Here is a 19743-nt window from a genome sequence, read left to right as displayed (position 1 = left end):
GAAAGTAGCCTTAGTAATAAAGAGGAGTCTTTAATCCATTACTAATACTTTAGTTATAGTGTAAATAAACGCGCAGGAAGAAAAGTCCTTTTTAATTAGTAACATGGTAACATAGTTAGTAAGGCCGAAAAAAGACATTTGTCCATCCAGTTCAGCCTATATTCCATCATAATAAATCCCCAGATCTACGTCCTTCTACAGAACCTAATAATTGTATGATACAATATTGTTCTGCTCCAGGAAGACATCCAGGCCTCTCTTGAACCCCTCGACTGAGTTCGCCATCACCACCTCCTCAGGCAAGCAATTCCAGATTCTCACTGCCCTAACAGTAAAGAATCCTCTTCTATGTTGGTGGAAAAACCTTCTCTCCTCCAGACGCAAAGAATGCCCCCTTGTGCCCGTCACCTTCCTTGGTATAAACAGATCCTCAGCGAGATATTTGTATTGTCCCCTTATATACTTATACATGGTTATTAGATCGCCCCTCAGTCGTCTTTTTTCTAGACTAAATAATCCTATTGAAAGAATGACTCGTTTAATGAATCTAAATTAAACCATATTTGCATCACCACCCGTTCCACTGAATCATAGAATGTTAGTTGGATGGGACCTCCAGGGTCATCTTGTCGGGAAGCCCCCCCGATCAATGCAGGATTCAGTAAACCATTTCAGACAGATGTCTGTCCAGCCTCTGTTTGAAGCCTTCCATTGAAGGAGAACTCGCCACCTCTTGTGGCAGCCTGTTCCACTCATTGATCCTCACTGTCAAAGTTTTTTTTTTTTTTTTAAACCGTTTATTAAATGCATAGTAGTACATACAGGCAATGATATCCAACAAATACCATGAATTTAACTTAACTCCCCAAAAAAGGAAAAAACAACCCCTCCCTGCCATCCCCACCATGTGCTACCTGAACTCTCGCACTCAATGACTATGGTATTGGAACTTGATTATGAAGTGTCTCAAGTAAGTACTATGAGGTGTGTTCAAATTGTTTCCACAATTTATCTTTAGTGTTGTCTGGTAATGTGGGAATGAACAACGCCCATCTTTCAAAGATTTCCCGGTCATTTTTTTTTGTCAGTGTGTCCAGCCAATCCATTTTAAACAAACATAATTTTGGATTGGATAAGCGTTAGTGGTGGTGGCACTGGGTGATGGAGGATACTCTTCCTCGTAGCTGAGGCCCAAACAATTGGTGATGATCTAAACTCGCTATATTTTGATGACTATCTGCCAGGATGTAGGAAACCTCCCACTTTGGTGTTAATGGAAAAGTAATGCAATATGTGTTTTGGACATATGAATGAATGCTTTTCCATTATTTCTGGATATGCATGCATCCCCACAAGTGATGGAGTATATCCGTATTAGCTGAACCACATTTGGAGCATGAATAGGTAGTCCCAGGAGACATCTTTGATTGTATGTAAGGGGTTATATATGCCCTGTAGAATATCAGCAAAGCCATGTCAGTGTAGCTATTGTAAGGGATCGTTTTCTTTTGGGTCAGTGTGGCTTTTAGAAAGTCTTCCGTTTCAAACCCTGGTATATCCTCTCTCCACTTGCCTGGACCCTTCAATTTCCCTTCAGGACCCTTGCATCCTTATTATTGAGTAGATTTTGCTTGTGGAAGAAATTTGGGATAAAGTTCCTTTTTATTAAAGGTGTCTAGATGCCTACCTAATTTGGGTTCTGAACTCTTCGTGCTATTCACCTGCGCCAGGCTACGTGCCTGTAGAGAGAGATGGGGTATGTGCACACGTTGTGGATTGGTGTGCAGATTTTTCCGCACTGTTTTTGCAAAATCCGCAGGTAAACCGCACTGTGGATTTGCCGCGGATTTCTATTGAGGAGCAGGTGTAAACCGCTGCAGAATCCGCACAAAGAATTGACATAAATTGCAGCGTTTCCGCGTGGTATTTTACACATGTGGACTATGGATTTTGTTTTCCATAGGTTTACATGGTACTGTACAACGCATGGAAAACAGCTGCAGATCCGCAGCGTCAAAATCCGCAACTTGTGCACATAGCCAAAGGGTTTACACACAAACGCTGGAAACCTTTATGACGCCCTGTCGAAAGTGAGCAGCGAAAAGTCGTCATTCATTAAATTTACCACCTTAGTACAACCCTGTGTCTCTAGTACTTTATAGATCAAAGAAGCTTTCCCTCCCGTAAATCGAGGATGACCCAAGAATGGCTAAAATGGGGAAGAGTAGCTATCAAGCCTACATAGTTTTCGAACCCTACGCCAAGTAAAAATTGTGGACAAGAATGTTGGGTGTTCCTTAAAATCGTTTGGAATTTCTTCGTTTATGTAGGTGTAGTAGGGCTGCTAATGAAATATGATGACAAAGTTGTTGCTCTACCTGAACATTAGCAAAGTGGGACTTCCCCCTTATGCAGACGATTGCATAATGAAAGTTCGCCGCTAGATTATATTTATAAAAAGTTTTTCTAATATCTAACCTGTATCTTCTCCCTTTCAGTTTCATTCCATTGCTTCTAGTGTTTCCATGTGCAAATGTTATATCCCTTCAGTTGTTTGTAGACCGCTATTAAGTCTAGTTCTTAACCTTCTTTTTTGCAAGTTAAACATTCCCAGATACTGCAGTCCGCTCACCATCCTGGTAGCTATTCTCTGAACTGCTCCAGTTTTTCATTGTTGTGGTTTTTTTTTTTTTTGTTTAAATGTGGTGCCCAGGACTGGACACAGTATTCCAGATGAGGCTGACCAAGGAGGAGTAGAAGGGGATAATTACTTCACATAATCTAGATGCTATGGTTCTCTTGATGCATCCTAGAATTGTTTGCCTTTTTTGCTGCTGCATCATACTGACTCGTGTGCAATTATTAATCCATAATTATCCAGCACATCTTCTTGATTATAACAATTTCTCTTTATTCAAATCCTCTTAAAAACATTGTTAGAGATCAAGACAGAAAGGGATAGCTAATCCCACATGAGAACTTTACATGTTTCAACCCATGTGTGGGTCTTAATCAGAAGACTCGCACATGGGTCGAAATGTGTAAGTTTTATTCTCGTGGGATTAGCTATCCCTTTGTCTTGATCTCTAACAATGTTTTTTAAGAGGATTTGAATAAAGAGAAATTGTTATAATCAAGAAGATGTGCTGGATAACTATGGATTAATTTTGCATGTAGGCTTGAATGCTATTCCATGCACCTTCGTGGAAAACTGCACCTGCTGTCGACAATTCAAGGGTGAGCTGATGAACGTTCCCTTATATTTTATTGACTCATGCAGTCTGTGTTCTATTAGTATACCCAAGTCTTTTCACAAATACTGTTGCTTAGTTCTAGTCCTCCCATTCAATATATGTAATTTTCATTTTTCTTACCCAGATGTCGAATTTTGCATTTCGCCCTGTTACATACCATTCTATTAGTCACTGCCCATTTGATGTACGACCATTTATTACCACTCAGAGTGCGATCACTGAGACACAGTTCTGAATCCACCTAACTGTAGCCTTGTCAATCCTATATTTGGTCATTTTTTTTTTTTTTTTCTTAAATAAGGATAGTATGAGATACTTTATCAAATGCTTTACTGAAGTTGAGTCACTATATCTATTGCATTTCCCTGATCCACCCAGTGATTCCATCTAGAAGGAAGCTAGCTTAGTCTGGCATGATTTGTTTGATAAGAATACAGTAATTAACCAGAACAGGATTGTAGCAAAGTACTTGCATACATGCTGTTTAATAATTTGTTCAAATATCTTTCCTGGTATAGAAGTAAGGCTCACTGGCCTGTAATTTCTTAGCTCTTTCCTTTTTTGAAGCCATGATCTCCTGTGTGTGTGTGTGTGTGTATGTATGTGTGTGTGTGTGTATATATAATATATATATATAAATTTCTCCCTCACCTGTCCATCGTTCTGTCACTTGCCATAATCAGGCCATGTGCCCACATTGCGGATTTTTCCGCACAGTTTTTGAAAATCTGCAGGCAAAACACTGGGCTGCGTTTTTTGTGCGGATTTCACCTGCATTTTTACACCTTTTGGATTCCTATTGACGAGCAGGTGTAAAACGCTGCGGAATCCGCACAAAGAATTGACATGCTGCGGAAAATAAACTGCAGCGTTTCCGTGCGGTATTTTCCGCAGCATGGGCACTGCGGATTTGGTTTTCCATAGGTTTACATGGTACTTGTAAACTGCATGGAAAACTGCTACGAATCCGCAGCAGCCAATCCACTGCGGATCCGCAGCCAAAGCTGCAATGTGTGCACATACCCTTCATGTCTGGGAATAAACCGTTTTCAACCTGGACTGTGCTAAGATGTGACCATCCAGACTTGGAACCACTGAGGAATGAGCTACTGCAAATGCAGCATCAGTGACGTCATCAAGGCTTCCGCTGGCTACTAAGGCTGCATTCCCAGTCAGGACCCTGAACTGTGATGACTTCTGTCATTGAGCTACTGCAAGCGCAGTCTCGTTCCTCAGTGGTTCTCAGCCTGGATGGTCACATCTTGGCAACATCAATGTTGAAAACTTTTTATCCTCTTACATGGTTCACGGCATGGGACAGAACGACAAACAGGTGGGGGATATGGTTGGTTGTTGTCTTATTACAGGAGACAATGGCTTTAGTGGAATGGGTGATGACTCGCATATGGTTAAACTTGGACACCTTTAATGAATCTGACATTCTTTCAGTTAAAGGACTTTATTCTGGCGCTGTTGACTCACAATATAACTATAGTATTAGTAATGGGCATCTTACAGACTCCTCTCCATCACTAAGCCGTGGGCTTGATGTCGCTGGATAATATAAAGGTGACATCAACCTTACAGATATGAACCACACTTGCCACTGCCACAGGGCAAGTAATAAGACTCGGGCAAAGCACCAGTATTGGCACATCTAATAGACGCACCTTTTTCTGGGGTGGCTGCAGGCTTTTTTTTTTTTTTCTCTTTTAAATAGCGCAATTGATGGGTCAGTAAATGCCACTTGGTGTCCGCCCCTTATTTTAACTATTTTATTTTCTTTAAGCTTTTTGCCCCCCCCCCCCCCCCCCATTGTGTTGTCTATGCATTTGACATCCATAGGAAGCAAAACTAATGGGGTTTAGCGATCATCAGGACTTTCTCCGAATCTTGAAAGGTTATCTCCTCTCTAATCTCGGCACCATACACTGGTGGTTGCTATCTTGTACTACAGCTGTGCTCCTATTGTGTACATTTTCATCATGCTTCAATAAGGACTGCATGAGGCATTCAGAAGCTCAGCCTGTTTAATACTAAAGGTACCGTTACATTTAGCGACGCTGCAGCGATCTAGACAACGATCCCGATCGCTGCAGCATCGCTGTGTGGTCGCTGGAGAGCTGTCACACAGACAGCTCTCCAGCGACCAACTATGCGAAGTCCCCTGGTAACCAGGGTAAACATCGGGTTACTAGGCGCAGGGCCGCGCTTAGTAACCCGATGTTTACCCTGGTTACCAGCGTAAACGTAAAAAACAAAACAAACACTACATACTTACATTCCGGTGTCTGTCCTCCGGCGCTCAGCTTCCCTGCACTGTGTAAGCGCCGGCCGGAAAGCACAGCGGTGACGTCACCGCTGTGCTCTGCTTTACGGCCGGCCGGCGCTTACACAGTGCAGAGAAGCAGAGTGCCGGAGGACAGACACCGGAATGAAGTATGTAGTTTGTTTTTGTTTTTTACGTTTACGCTGGTAACCAGGGTAAACATCGGGTTACTAAGCGTGGCCCTGCGCTTAGTAACCCGATGTTTACCCTGGTTACCAGTGAAGACATCGCTGAATCAGCGTCACACACGCTGATTCAGCGATGTCTGCGGGAGATCCAGCGACGAAATAAAGTTCTGGCCTTTCTGCTCCGACCAACGATGGCACAGCAGGATCCAGATCGCTGCTGCGTGTCAAACACAATATCGCTAGCCAGGACGCTGCAACGTCACGGATCGCTAGCAATATCGTTAAGTTGACCAGTGTGAAGGTACCTTAAGCAGATGCTAGCTGTGTTAAATAGATTTAGTAGCTGGAGATCAGCATCGGAATTGAAGTGGTTAAACTACTGTGCTTGCGTCAATTTGGCAACTGCATTTACACGATGCCCATGAAGCTTCCATTGGCTCCCTGCAACACTCCCATTGGCCAACCAATGGGTTTACATAGCAGCAGGGGGGCTTGCCAAAGGCCCCTTAACCGACATGTGATCTGCTCCGTAGGAGAACTACAATTTCCCTTTACACTGAGACACTAATATTGCAAAACAAATTTATAATATATATATATATATATATATATATATATATATATATATATATATATATATATATATATATATATATAATATTTTGCATCTTATTCTTGCGTATACTAGAGTTTGGTGTTTTTTTTTTTTTTTTGTAATTTCTGTTTTTTAAAAACACTTAGGTTCGTCTGCCTCTCCTGCCCATTGAATTCCTAATGTCAGTTGTGGCCAAGGAAGAAATCATCCGACAAGACCTGAAATGCAGAGATTTGCTAGACGAAGCAAGGAACTACCACCTACACTTGAGCAGCCAGGCTGTGCCTGACTTTGAGTACACTATGCGCACAACGCCCAGGAAACAGACTGCTGGTAATTAAGATATCAATATTTTCTTGCATGGTTCTCATCCACCCCCAAATTTAAAAAACAATCGTAGCTGGTGGTAATTTAAATGTCACTAAGCTTTTACCATATGAAACGTCATTCAGATGTCCAGAAGTCAAATGCATACCCATTAGTCTACGGAGCTTATTTTATTTTCATTTTTTTTTTTTCTTATTCCAATACAAGACTGTGGAAAATGACTGCATTCGTGTGCTCCATTATTAGCATTGTAAAGGATAGTAGAAGGCTGTCTAACTTATCTGTACATGAAAATCGCTGTTGAAACACACAAGGTAAAAGCTGACTGATAAAATTTTCCCAAACTCTAGACACTAGTGTTTTTTAGGTATATATATATATATATATATATATATATATATATATATATATATATATATATATATATATATATATATATATATATATATATATATATATATATATATATAAAAAAAAAACCCTGGACATGAGAGCCAATCAGTAGGTTGCACTACAGAAGTGTTGGATGCAGATTAGGAATCTGAGCTGTCAGTCACACGGGCGCCTGTAAGGGTTGGTTCACACAACCATATCTTCAGTCCAAGTGTTGATTTGCCATATGTGCCTGTCATATCTTCAATGTCAATGTAACCTGCTGCAGAAAACTTCAGTATGAGAAAGATGCACATTTTTACCAGCCTGAAGAAGGATCCTTATGGTGCAACCATATATTGATTAAGACATCTATGGCATAGTTTGTATCTACATGCACAAGATATACCGTAACTTTATTTCATGGTGACAATGCTCATGATAAGTGTAAAATGACTCTTATGTATTCGTTTACTCCTGTCTGTGCTTCCGCCAGGTGTTCTGTTTTGTGTGGGAGGACGTGGGGGCTCCGGTGACCCATTTCGCAGTATTGAATGCTACTCTGTTAACAAAAACAGCTGGTTCTTTGGCCCTGAAATGAACAGTCGGAGAAGACATGTAGGTGTCATTTCTGTGGGTGGTAAGTAGAACATGTCCTGTTCTCCTCACTAGGTCACTGCATATGTTACAAATATTATAGGCGCCTTCAAAGCTGACCACTGCATGTGCTAGCTATATCTGAGGTAGGAGAGTGGTCATGTGATCAGACGCTTACAGCCTTACTGGTGTAGCTGTCACTCAGCCAGCCGTCTGCTAATAATGAAGTTATTGTTATCAAGAACAATGACCGTTTCTTGGGCTTTGGTTTTACACTAAGATTACTGTTAAGCATATTTAAGAACAGTCGCTCATGATCTTTTATTGTAAACAGACTGCCAATCACCCGATGAAGGAGCAAAATGCAGCGCACGTGTGTAAATCGGACGTGCGCTGCGGAGAGCCATAGCGACCTATACACTCCAAGCGATCTGTTAGTCTGTCCGCGAAAGATATATATATATATTTTTTTTCTAGGCAAGGTGTATGCAGTCGGTGGGCATGATGGAAATGAACATTTAAGCAGCATGGAGGTATTTGACCCTTTAACAAATAAGTGGATGATGAAGGCATCAATGAATACCAAAAGGTAAAGTCAACAGTGCAAGACGAGTAATGCAATGATACGACATGATGACCTGTAATCCATCCAGAGATGTTGACCAGTCAGTATAAGGAATGGGCCTGTCCCCTCATTTTCTGAGCTCAAAAAGCAATTCTGCAGGATTAGTTTATATATGTGCAAATATGTGTGTTTATATATGGCACAGCCATATTTTAGTTTTTGGCATTTTTATTTTTTTAAATTGCTTTCTCCTCCCCCATATTCGCCTAAAATTTCAGACCGAATTGAAGCTTTGCTATTGTTTGTATTAAATCCTAAGCATGGCATGAATGTTAGAAGGGACAACACCAATTGTGTGTCCTTATTGTGCACATTGGCAGTGTTTGTTAGGTGGCTGAACAAAGGCTCTTTTGACTGTGCCCTTCTGAGACCTCATATGGACGATTTGTCAAGTGGCAGGACATGAGTTCTTGCTTGGTTCACAATATGCAAAGCATGCTCAGCACTTCTTTGGGAATCTCTGCCCCTGGCATTCCTACTCTGGGCTAGCTTCATCAAAGTTCACAGTAACTAGGTTAGTTGCTTACAGTAGGATTTGTGTATAGGCTGTATACTGTACACATGAGGCCAGAGTAGATTATATGTATGTGATCTACATTACCCAGTTTTATTATGACTTTTTGCTTAAAAAATGGAATGTACATAGTCACGGATGAAGGGACAGATGGTAAAGTAAGAAGCTGGAGCAGGTTGTCTACTTTTAGAGGGCATAGAAGTAGTAATGGGCCATCTGGATTTCCAAAGCATAATCTCCCCTAGAGGTTCAGCTTATGGACTGCAATGTTACTTGGCTCATGTGAACTGTGCCCAAAATATTAGTGTTACCATGAAGGCTACATGCACTAACAACTGAGGGTTAAAGGGAACCTGTCATTAGACTTGTACTGGCTGAACCACAGGCAGGGCTACTACCAGATATTTCAAGGTCCAATACTGGGAAAATTTTCAGGCCCCTGGAGAATCTGCCCAGGCTCCTTCTCCACCCCTCAAACCTTCCACAGTCCCACCACCCACTCATGAAAAACTCCACATCTGCACTACGTCCTCACCAATCGTACATTAACTGTTCCCATCGAACATCAGATCACATACAAGGCCATCGGCTTTTGTTGTGGCCAAAAAGTGTGGTGTTTTTTTGTTTGTTTTAAGCCGGTCACCAAGACAAGGTTGACTCAAATTTTTAAAATATCCAATACTCTTCTTAGGCATATGATGTGCCACAAGGGCAGGGCGCATGCTGTCGGCTTAGTAATAGAGAATGTGCCGGCAGCGTCGGATGTCAGATTTGTTCAGCCCCCTCTGCTTCGGCAATACAACGGAAGTAGCTGTGAGTGACTAGGGCTTAATAAAGTAATTAGCCTGGCCCCTTCTGCTTATTGGGCCCCATATAACAGTAATGCCTTGACCACAGGTAGCATAAATCTGACACTGGCTGCCCAATGGCCGTGTCTTGGCTGACTAGTCATGCTCTCCCTGCCCCCACCCATGACTGATGGGGAGGGAACTCCATCTGGAATGGGGAGAAGCAGCCTGGGAACTTGCGTCAGACTAGTTGGCCAAAAAACTGTCCTTGTTTTGCTTTTGTGTCCTTTTTAGCTTCCTAGTCCAAGGCATGTTTCCCATCTGCTACTCACCATTCTAGTTGACTGACAGTCCTTGCTGTCAGTCATGCACGGAGACGGAGTCTGTTAGCTGAGACAAAGGCACTATTTTTAAGTAAAACATACCTGTCTGCAGTTGCTCAGCCGATGTTTTGATTCATGGGGCAGTGACTTGGACAACATGAACCAAACATAATACCTGTAAAGTTGGAATGGGACACTTCTGGCTATTTTGTCAGTGATACATTTGCTCTTTTACGTGCTGTCTGGTTTGCAGCTTATGAATGACTTCCTGATTTATATCTCCAACAAATACATCACCCAAAGACTGCTATGTTGGCCAAAATACAGTGGTATTTTTGTGGAAATACATACTGTAGTGTGAACATGCCCTACCATGGTTCTTTCAAGTTGCACGTCATGCAGAAGTTTCTTTTATTGTAGCCTGTTTGCAATATACACCCTTACTGATTTCCAGTTATTAATGGCATTTTAACATTTGGTTTTCACAGGAGAGGCATTGCCCTGTCGTCCCTTGGTGGGCCAGTATATGCGATTGGTGGGCTGGATGACAGCACTTGCTTCAATCATGTGGAGAGATATGATGTGGAATGTGACCGCTGGACTGCTGTGGCTTCAATGAACACCCCTCGTGGAGGCGTAGGATCTGTAGCTCTAGTGGTATGATGCTAGACAGTAAACTAATGGAGGGCTACGTTAAAGGGAAAAACATTGGAAGCCTTATGTAAATGGCTCCTTATAGGTTTTCAACACCTATATTTTGATGGCTGTCTGTGGTTAAATCAAATAGTTTCATCTACTTCATCTTTGGAGGATCCTGAAAACCACAATAATGTTGACAGTCCTTTCAAGAATCCATATTTGCAGCCAGTGCTATGGCCACTACAGTATTGTACAGTCGTGTACACCCTGCAGTATTAATGTGTAATGTATTGGACACTGACAAGTATCACCGCACTTGGTCATTAGGCAATGTCCTCAGAACCAAAGATCTTTACTACGGATTCCCATTGGGCAATCACTTCTCAGACTAAGCTGCTCTGAAGCTCTGCTAACTGCTGCTGATGGAGCTCTAATGTCTATTGTTGGTTATCTCGTGTCTGTAGACTTCCCCCTGCTCCTTCCACAAGGAGCAAGAATTGAAGCCGCTCCTTGAAATGGCTCCCTGCTCTAACTTTAATGTCTTTCCATCTTGGAACACCCCTCCAAGGGATCTATGAATGTCCATATGCCCTAATAGTGTTTTATTTATGATCTCCTGGTATCTGTTTTTTTATTTTTTTTAACTAACTTGCCTCTTATAAGTAAAGGCATACCTTGTACACTTGTATTTTAGAATCATGTCTATGCCGTGGGAGGAAATGACGGTGTCTCTTCCCTCTCAAGTATGGAAAGGTATGACCCACATCTAGACAAATGGGTGGATGTGAAGGAGATGGGCCAGCGACGAGCTGGTAACGGCGTTAGTGAACTTCATGGTTGCTTGTATGTTGTAGGTAAGTGTGTCTTATGTCTGGTCTTGTATCTTTCTTACTATGGTTATCCTTGCAAGATTGACCCTTCTTGAGCAGTCCATGTGATAGCCTTCGCATTATGCTGTTGAGCAGGATTTAAAACCAGTGTAATGAAAGTCAAACCGTATTTTACGGAGTGGTAACAAAGGGTAGTCTGTGTGTAGTTATTAAAAAAAAAAAAAAAAGTTGTTAAATGGAATTTTTCAAAATGGTGACTTGCTGTCAATGCAATGGATACCTTCAGTATTTCTCTAGTGTGCCCATGTACAGCTTTTTGATGCCGGGGCCAGGAGTGGATCATGGTAGGTGTGTGTTTCTTAGTGATGAGCGAATATACTCGTTACTTGAGATTTCTCGATCACGCTCGGGGGTCTTCCGAGTATTTTTTAGTGCTCGGAGATTGTTTTCCAGGACGTCCCTCCTGACAGCACCACCAGGAGGTTGTCCTTCTTATCCTTGATAGGGACAGGAAACACAGAATAGGTTAAATAGCCCCTCCCCACCTCCACCCCTCAGTGTTTTTCCTGTCCTTATTAGGGACAGATGCAGAGGAGAGTGGCACGGCTTACCGTGCTGAAGATTCCAGGTAACCGGTTGAGCAGAGCTCCCGGAGCGGCCTCATCCCGAGGGCTCTGAGCAGGCGGAGCAGGTCTCTGCATGACAGCGCTGATACCGCTGGAGGTCCCTCAGCGCCGGTTGAGCTATGCTCCCGACTCCGGTGCATCCCTCTTCAGAGGGCTCTGCACCTTCTTGCTGCACCCGGATACCGGCGGTAATCCTCCCAACTCACGCCAGGGAGCGCGCCGGGTTGGGCCTGCGGGGAGCATCCTGGTCTGCGGGGCGCGTCGCATCGTCAGCGCGCCGCGTCATCGTGGCGCACCGCGTCTCTGGGGACGCGCTGTCACTGGGGCGCGCCGTGCCGGCGAGTGCGCGGCGTCTCGGGGCGTGCCGCTTTAGTGCTGCAATCACCAATGAGTTCCGGTGGCGTTCCTGAACAGCTGAGGCCTCGGGGACGCCGGAAGTTGGTGTCGGGCTGTATCATACAGCCGAACAGTGGCCCATCAGCCCGCAGTGATCACTGGCAGCTGAGCTCGGAAGGAGGACGAATCAGATGTTCTGAAGACAGGTGAGATGCCTATTTAATCACGAACATCTGACGGCACACTGATCCTAGAGAGATGGAGGGTGCAGATCGTCCAGAGATCCTGTCCTCAGAGCTCGCCCCTGTTCATGTAAGTTATACATAGGGGGTCTTTATCACATTGCAACACAAAGCTATAGGGCCTCTCTGTATCTATTGCAGGATAAGGAGGCATCCAAGCGCCCAGCGTCAGGCCAAAAGCGCAGGACAAGTAAATGCCCTCTGTGCTCCAATAGGCTACCAGAGGGGCATAGAAAGAAAGTATGTGATAAATGCATGGCAGGACTGCTGGAAGGAGAACAGGCTTCCCTTCTAGATAATATTAAAACTATGATCAGAGAGGAAGTACAGTCCACAGTATCAGCGCTGTTGCCAGTCGACCCTCCCCGTCCTAAGAGACCTAGGTGGGAACAGGATCTTATTTCAGAAGAAGGGGAGCTTTCAGCTTACTCCATATCTGATTCCATGGAGGGAGAATCCTCTTCAAATATCCTCCCAGAGGAAAAGAAGAGGTATCTATTTTCCTCTGAACACACAGAGACACTACTACAGGCTGTCAGAGATGCCATGAAGGTAGAGGAAGCCACAGAACCCCTTACAGTCCAAGACGAAATGTTTGGGGGCTCAGAGCTCATAGGAGCAGAGTGTTTCCCGTAAATCGCCATATTCAGGAAATGATCTTGGAAGAATGGAGCGATGTGGGGAAAAAACTGATAGTACCAAGGGATTTCAAATATCGTCTGCCCTTTGACCCAGAGGAGAAAAAAGATCTGGGAATCCGTTCCTAAAGTGGATATACCTGTAGCTAAGGTCTCGAAAAAGACCGCCATCCCTTTTGAAGACTCCTCGGGCCTTAAAGATCCGATGGACAAAAGATCTGAAGATCTTCTCAAAAAGGCCTGGGAAGCTTCAGCCGCTGTCATGAAAACCAATATTGCAGCCACTTCTGTAGCCAGGTCAATGTCTCTGTGGGTAGAAAAACTAGAGACCCAAATTAACAATAAAACTCCTAGAGACGAGATCCTAAAATCTTTACCACTCTTGAAGATAGCAACAGACTTTATGGCCGATGCTTCGGCAGAGTCAGTGCGGTTTGCTGCAAGAAACAATGCCCTGTCTAATGCGGCAAGAAGAGCTCTATGGCTCAGATCATGGTCTGGCGACACACAATCAAAAAATAAACTGTGTTCAATACCCTTCTCTGGCCTTCATGTCTTCGGTCCAGTATTGGACGAATTGCTTGAAAAAGCAGCGGACAAGAAAAAGGGTTTCCCGGAAGAGAAACCGAAAAACATACCATCCTTTCGTAGGTCTCGATTTCATCCCAGGCAAGACTATAGAGGAAAAGGGAAGGGCGGAAGATGGAGCTACCCGAAGGGTGGTAGAGGCAGGGGTGCCTTTCAGGCAGATTCGCCATAAAAGACCAGGGCCAAATTCTACACTATCAGTTCACATGCCTGCCATTCGGCATCTCGTCACCTCCCAGAGTTTTCACCAAACTCATGGCAGAGGTAATGGCGTTCTTGAGAGAGAAAGGAATACTCACCGTCCCCTATCTCGACGAATACTACTAATAGCAGACTCTCCACAACAGATGGAAGAGGACTTATCAACAACTATTTCACTCCTGGAAGAGCTAGGATGGCTTATAAACTTCAAAAAGTCAAACCTCAAACCCGAAACAAAGAAATCCTTTCTCAGGGTAATCCTAGACTCTGTTCAGGAACATACGTACCTCCCACATCACAAGCAGGAGTCATTCAAAAAAGAAATTCAAAAATTTCAAAAGCAAAAACAAACATCCATAAGGAAGGCCATGCGGGTATTAGGCTTGATGACCTCTTGTATTTCCAGCGTCCAGTGGAGCCAATATCACTCAAGACCCCTGCAGAAAGAAATCCTCTCACTTTGGGACGGCAGAGATGTGACCCTGGACAACAAGATACGTCTGTCACTAGATACAAAGAATTCACTGACATGGTGGACCATAACCAGAAATCTCGAAAAAGGAAGGCCTTGGAGAACATCTCCGTGTATAAACATCACTACAGATGCAAGTCACAGCGGCTGGGGAGCCCACATAGACGAGAGTTACTCCCAGGGAACTTGGCCTGTATTCGTGCAAAACAGGTCCTCAAATTACAGGGCAGTCTGGGAGGCCTTAAAGGCATTCCCGGGAAAGTTAATAGACCGACACATCCGTATTTTCTCAGACAACTCAACAGTAGCGATATTTTCTTGGGCAGAACAGACAGTCAGGTCGATAACGGTGGTTCACCTGAAGGGAACCCAAAACCAGATAGCCGACTTCCTAAGCAGACAGAAATTATGTCCCACAGAATGATCCTTAAACGAAGAAATCTTCCTCCAGATAACTCAACGTTGGGGCTTCCCGGAAGTAGATCTATTCGCCTCAAAGAAGAACGCAAAAACAGGAAAATTCTTCTCACTAAACCCAGGAGACAGGCCATCAGGAATAGATGCACTGGCTCAGAACTGGGACATGAAATTGGCTTACGCTTTTCCTCCATTGGCCCTAATACCGAGAGTACTGAGGAAGATTCAGGAGAGCCAGACATCAGTTATCTTAATAGCCCCTTACTGGCCCAAAAGGAGCTGGTTCTCTCTACTAAAGAAGATGTCCTGGGAAGATCCAATCCATCTACCAGTCGTACCGGACCTTTTGTCTCAAGGGCCCCTAGTCCATCAGAACCCGGGCCTACTACAGTTAGCAGCATGGATCCTGAAAAAGAGATCCTAAGATCAAAAGGTCTCTCAGAGCCAGTCATTGCTACCATTCAAAATAGTAGGAAACCTGTAACTTCTGCAATATACAGGAAGATACGGAAAAAGTTCTGCTCGGAGTCCAGTTCCCGTATCGGTCTCACGGTCCGGATATTCCGAAAATTCTAGATTTTCTCCAGTTGGGGTTTGATAAAGGACTGAGGCCTAGTACTCTGAAGGTACAGATCTCAGCCCTCAGTTCCTTCTGACGTCCAGCTAGCCTCTCATCCATGGATAGTGAGGTTCGTCAAGGCCATTCAGAGACTTAGGCCTACAATTCGCAGTACAGTGCCTCCCTGGGATCTAAACCTGGTCTTGAATGAACTCTGTAAAGAACCATATGAGCCACTAGCTCAAGCAAACCTGAGAGCCGTAACCCTTAAAGCTCTCTTCCTGGTGGCAATAACGTCAGCACGACGCGTTGGTGAGATCCAATCTTTCTCTATTAAACATCCCTACTTAAAGGTCCTGGATGACTGTATCATCCTTAAATTAGATCCCGGGTTCCTTCCTAAAGTGGTTTCGGAATTCCACAGAAGTCAAGAAATTGTCTTGCCTACATTCTGCCAGAACTTCTCTAATGAAAAAGAGCGTTCTCTTCACGCTTTGGACGTAAAAAGGACAATTCTACACTATCTAGAGATCACAGATAGTTGGAGAATCGACTCTAACCTCTTCGTTCAGATGACCGGGAAGAATAAAGGGAAGAAAGCATCCAAAGCTACTCTAGCGAGATGGATTAAATCTACCATCACGGCAGCTTACATCTCGGCAGGAAGAACTCCTCCAGAAGGCCTCAAGGCGCATTCATTGAGAGCAATCTCGGCCTCATGGGCAGAAAGCGCTGGGGCTTCTATGGACCAAATATGCAGAGCTGCAACATGGTCGAGGTCAAATACCTTTTGTAGACATTATAAGTTAGACATAACTGTGAATCAACAGACTACATTTGGGAGGAAAGTCCTCCAGGCTGTTATCCCGCCGTAAAAAATTAAGGAGTTATTTGGTATTCCTCCTGGTGGTGCTGTCAGGAGGGACGTCCTGGAAAATAGGAATTAGTCCTAACGGTAAGTATGTTTCCAGGCGTCCATCATGACAGCACCCATTATATGCACTCCCTTGAGTTCCTGTCTGATATGTGATATAAACATGTGTAGAAGGAATTTCAATAAAATAGAGTTGCATCCATCCTGGTGTGGTACTTGGAAAATCACTGAGGGGTGGAGGTGGGGAGGGGCTATTTAACCTCTTCTGTGTTTCCTGTCCCTATCAAGGATAAGGACAACCTCCTGGTGGTGCTGTCATGATGGACGCCTGGAAACATACTTACCGGTAGGACTAATTCCTACTTTCTTTGCCGCAGCTGAATGATTTACATCGGATAGCCAGCATAAGTTCATGTGGGGATTCCCTAGCAACCAGGCAACCCCAACATGTACTTATACTGGCTAACATGTAAATCATTCAGCTGCGGCAATAAAAACTAAATTTCCGAGCACTAAATACTCAGTGGACCCCCAAGCATGCTCGAGAAATCCCAAGTAACGAGAATATTCGCTTATCACTAATGTTTCTGAATCCACTCTTGGCTCTTTATTTAAAGGGAATTTGCCACCTAATCCGAGCAACACAATGTAGAGACAGAGCCTGATTTCAGCAATGTCACCTACAGGGCTGCTTGCTGTGATTAGTTTTGATTAAAATCTTTTTTTTTTTTTTTTCCCCTCCCTTTTTAATCTCTGGCTAGAACTAAGATGAGAACCACCACTGTGTTCAGAATTGTACAAGTTTCAATTTGATGAGGCACAAGACTGTTTAATATTTTGAGGAGTCATATTCTAAAATTTGGTTTTTGTTTTTTTTTTTTTTAGAAAACTTAAAAAAAGAAAAAAAAAATGCATATGTTGTGTTCTTGGTGACATTTGTCACAAGTTGGGATCTCCGTAGGATCATATTTTGAAGCATGATTTTCTAAATGGTCTCATTCTAACCCCTTTACAATCTTGGACATACGAGTGTTAGGAGTCGAGTTTCCTCTGCTGCACAGGGGGAATCTCGATCCGTGTCTGCTGCGGTCTCCCATTCTGTATCGGCCGCAGTGGAGCCTGCTCAGCGGAGAGGTCGCTCCCAGCGTCTCACTGGTACTGATACTGTGCAGAGGGTTACTACTGCCTTTCCAGGCTCTGCTATTGTACCCTGCACTGATCTGCGGCGAGCAGGCTTTTCTGGGACTAAGTCCTGCTTTGCACACACTGAGCATGCCCAGGGCAAGATCTCAGTGGAGATCTAGGGTCACATGCTCAGGTACTGCAGCAACTTCCATTGGTCCTTCTTGGAAGGTCCTTGTAGGTGCTAGGACCAAGTCCTGCTTTGCACACACTGAGCATGCCCAGGGCAAGATCTCTCCGTGGAGATTTAGGGTCACCTGCTCAGGTACTGCAGCAACTCCATTGGTCCTTCTTTGAAGGCCCTGTACGTGCTGTAATTATTTAAGGCTCGCATGGCCGCACGGCCATGCGCTAGTATCAAATGTGTTTTGGCTTATGCCAGTGGATACTATACCACTCCTTTCTTATGTGGTGTGAAGCTGTAGCATTGGGACTGTACACTCAGGCAGGCAGCTGGCATCAGTGGGGGCAATTAGCCATTGGCTTAGCATCTGGTTCCTTCATGTGTGTGGTTAACACCGAAGAGTTCCAGAGCAAGCACAACCCTAGTTAGGGTATTAGTTTTGTGTACAGCGCGACTCTGTGAGGCAACAGAGTTCGCTTCCAGTTCATACGGGGTGAAGATTAACCCACGAATTATCGAGTTACAGCGTCTATTACCCTCACCCCGACACCAGCCCGGCTAATTAGTGTTGCACCGACTCTCCGGGCGCCATCTTGGATAGCCGTCATCTGACACAATAGGGGGATATACCACCCTGCCCATTTCCATACGACACCAAGCCTCCCTGGACTGAAAGGCGTAGGCAGAGAGAACGAATAAGGATCGGTGGGGTAGATTCAGGGAGGATCCGGTGAAGTGACAGATGGCGCCTCAAGCCGCCTCCGACACTCTCACCCGGACCTAGCATCACAGAAGAAAACAGAAGAAGCCGCCATTTTATTGGTGGCAGACCAGGCGACGTGTGCGACCGGCTCCTGTCAACGACCAGAAGCAGACGTTCTGCGCCGGTCAACACAGGAAAACAGACTCCGGACCCGAACAGTTTCAGCTTCAATTGGTGGTAAGTTCCAGCTTCTGGCTGGGAACGTTCCTGTACCGGAAGACGACAGCGTGGCAGCACAAGAAGACACAGATCGCCGGCCGGACTGCATTGACGCCATCTTCTGGAGGTGGTAAGTTCCAGCCCACTGCTGGTAGCTGCATCACACCGACGGACAGGGGGTGTAGAGAACAACGGAGACCGACGGTCCGGATTGTCGGTGGCTTTGAAGACCCAGACATATCTACAAGAAAAGAGGAGACTGCAGCATAGTTCACACTGCCGGCGACTAGTTAGGAGCCCAGAGGGCTTTTAACGCAAAAGAGCTATAACCTGACTTATCCTCAGACAAAATCTAAACCATTCTCTATAACTCCAACTTTGTTGGGAGACAGTGTGTGGACAACCCTCTTGCCCTATCCTGAGACTGTCTCAGCTGCCACTCTCTGAACTCTAGACCACTGATCGGGGATAACTATGAGTAAAACCTCGGCCAAACCCCAATTTTCAAACATGGCCTCATCCAATTCTTAAAAAGCCCAAAAGTTTAAAGGGGCAGGGCAAAACACATCAAAAGACCTGATAATCAAAACAAGTCCCAATAGGTCCAGGTCCCCACTAAAAGATAATGAGGAATCAGACTATGACAAACTCTCCAATCACAATGGAGTTAAAAGACCCTCCCCCCCTCCCCCCCCCCCACTACTATTGAAGGGATGGATTCATCTACTTCTTTAAAGAGGAAAATTCCAGGGGCAACAGGAGAAAAAGATACTACTCTACATGACTCATCCAACGAGGTCTCAGAGACCTCTCCTAACTTAAGCCCAGCTAAATCCAAACAAAAAAATAACCCAAACCTAGACGATACCCAAGGATTTGACATGGATTCTGTGAGGAATCTTCTGTCTAAACTGACAGAAAAAATGGATAAATTTGAAAATGGTATGAACGGAAAATTTAATAAACAAAATAAATTGCTAGAACACTCACTATCCCTCCTCAACAAAAGGATGGACAAATTTGAGGATAGAATTAAAAAGATGGAGGAGAGGCCAGATTCTACCTCTAAAATAAACAGACATCATAAGAGATACACAAATTGAAGCTCAAGGTAGCGGACTTGGAATATCAATCGCAGAAACAATATTAAAATTAGGGGGATTCCCGAGACTATAGGCCCAAATAAATTGGAAGAATTTACCAAAAAATTATTCAGGAAAATTATCCCTACCCTAACGGAG

General features: G+C 44.2%; 1 protein-coding gene across 3 annotated transcripts in view; it reads left to right on the top strand.

Moving 5' to 3' along the window:
• The window catches only part of KLHL8 (kelch like family member 8), a 51677-nt gene that overhangs the window by 15970 nt on the left and 15964 nt on the right, over nucleotides 1–19743 (top strand). For all 3 annotated transcript variants that reach the window (XR_011316064.1, XR_011316063.1, XM_069743379.1), the window contains exons 4-8: nucleotides 6453–6639; nucleotides 7502–7645; nucleotides 8080–8191; nucleotides 10341–10509; nucleotides 11186–11345. Coding sequence is in view for 1 of the 3 variants with exons in the window: in XM_069743379.1 (XP_069599480.1) it covers nucleotides 6453–6639; nucleotides 7502–7645; nucleotides 8080–8191; nucleotides 10341–10509; nucleotides 11186–11345 (772 nt within the window). In the remaining 2 variants the exon portion in view is untranslated. The remainder of the gene's footprint in view (nucleotides 1–6452; nucleotides 6640–7501; nucleotides 7646–8079; nucleotides 8192–10340; nucleotides 10510–11185; nucleotides 11346–19743) is intronic.

Source organism: Ranitomeya imitator, chromosome 1 (genome assembly GCF_032444005.1).
Source record: "Ranitomeya imitator isolate aRanImi1 chromosome 1, aRanImi1.pri, whole genome shotgun sequence".
Lineage (NCBI taxonomy): Eukaryota > Metazoa > Chordata > Amphibia > Anura > Dendrobatidae > Ranitomeya > Ranitomeya imitator.
Note: the sequence above shows the minus strand (reverse complement) of the source record. Positions and strands in the feature narration are given on the sequence as shown.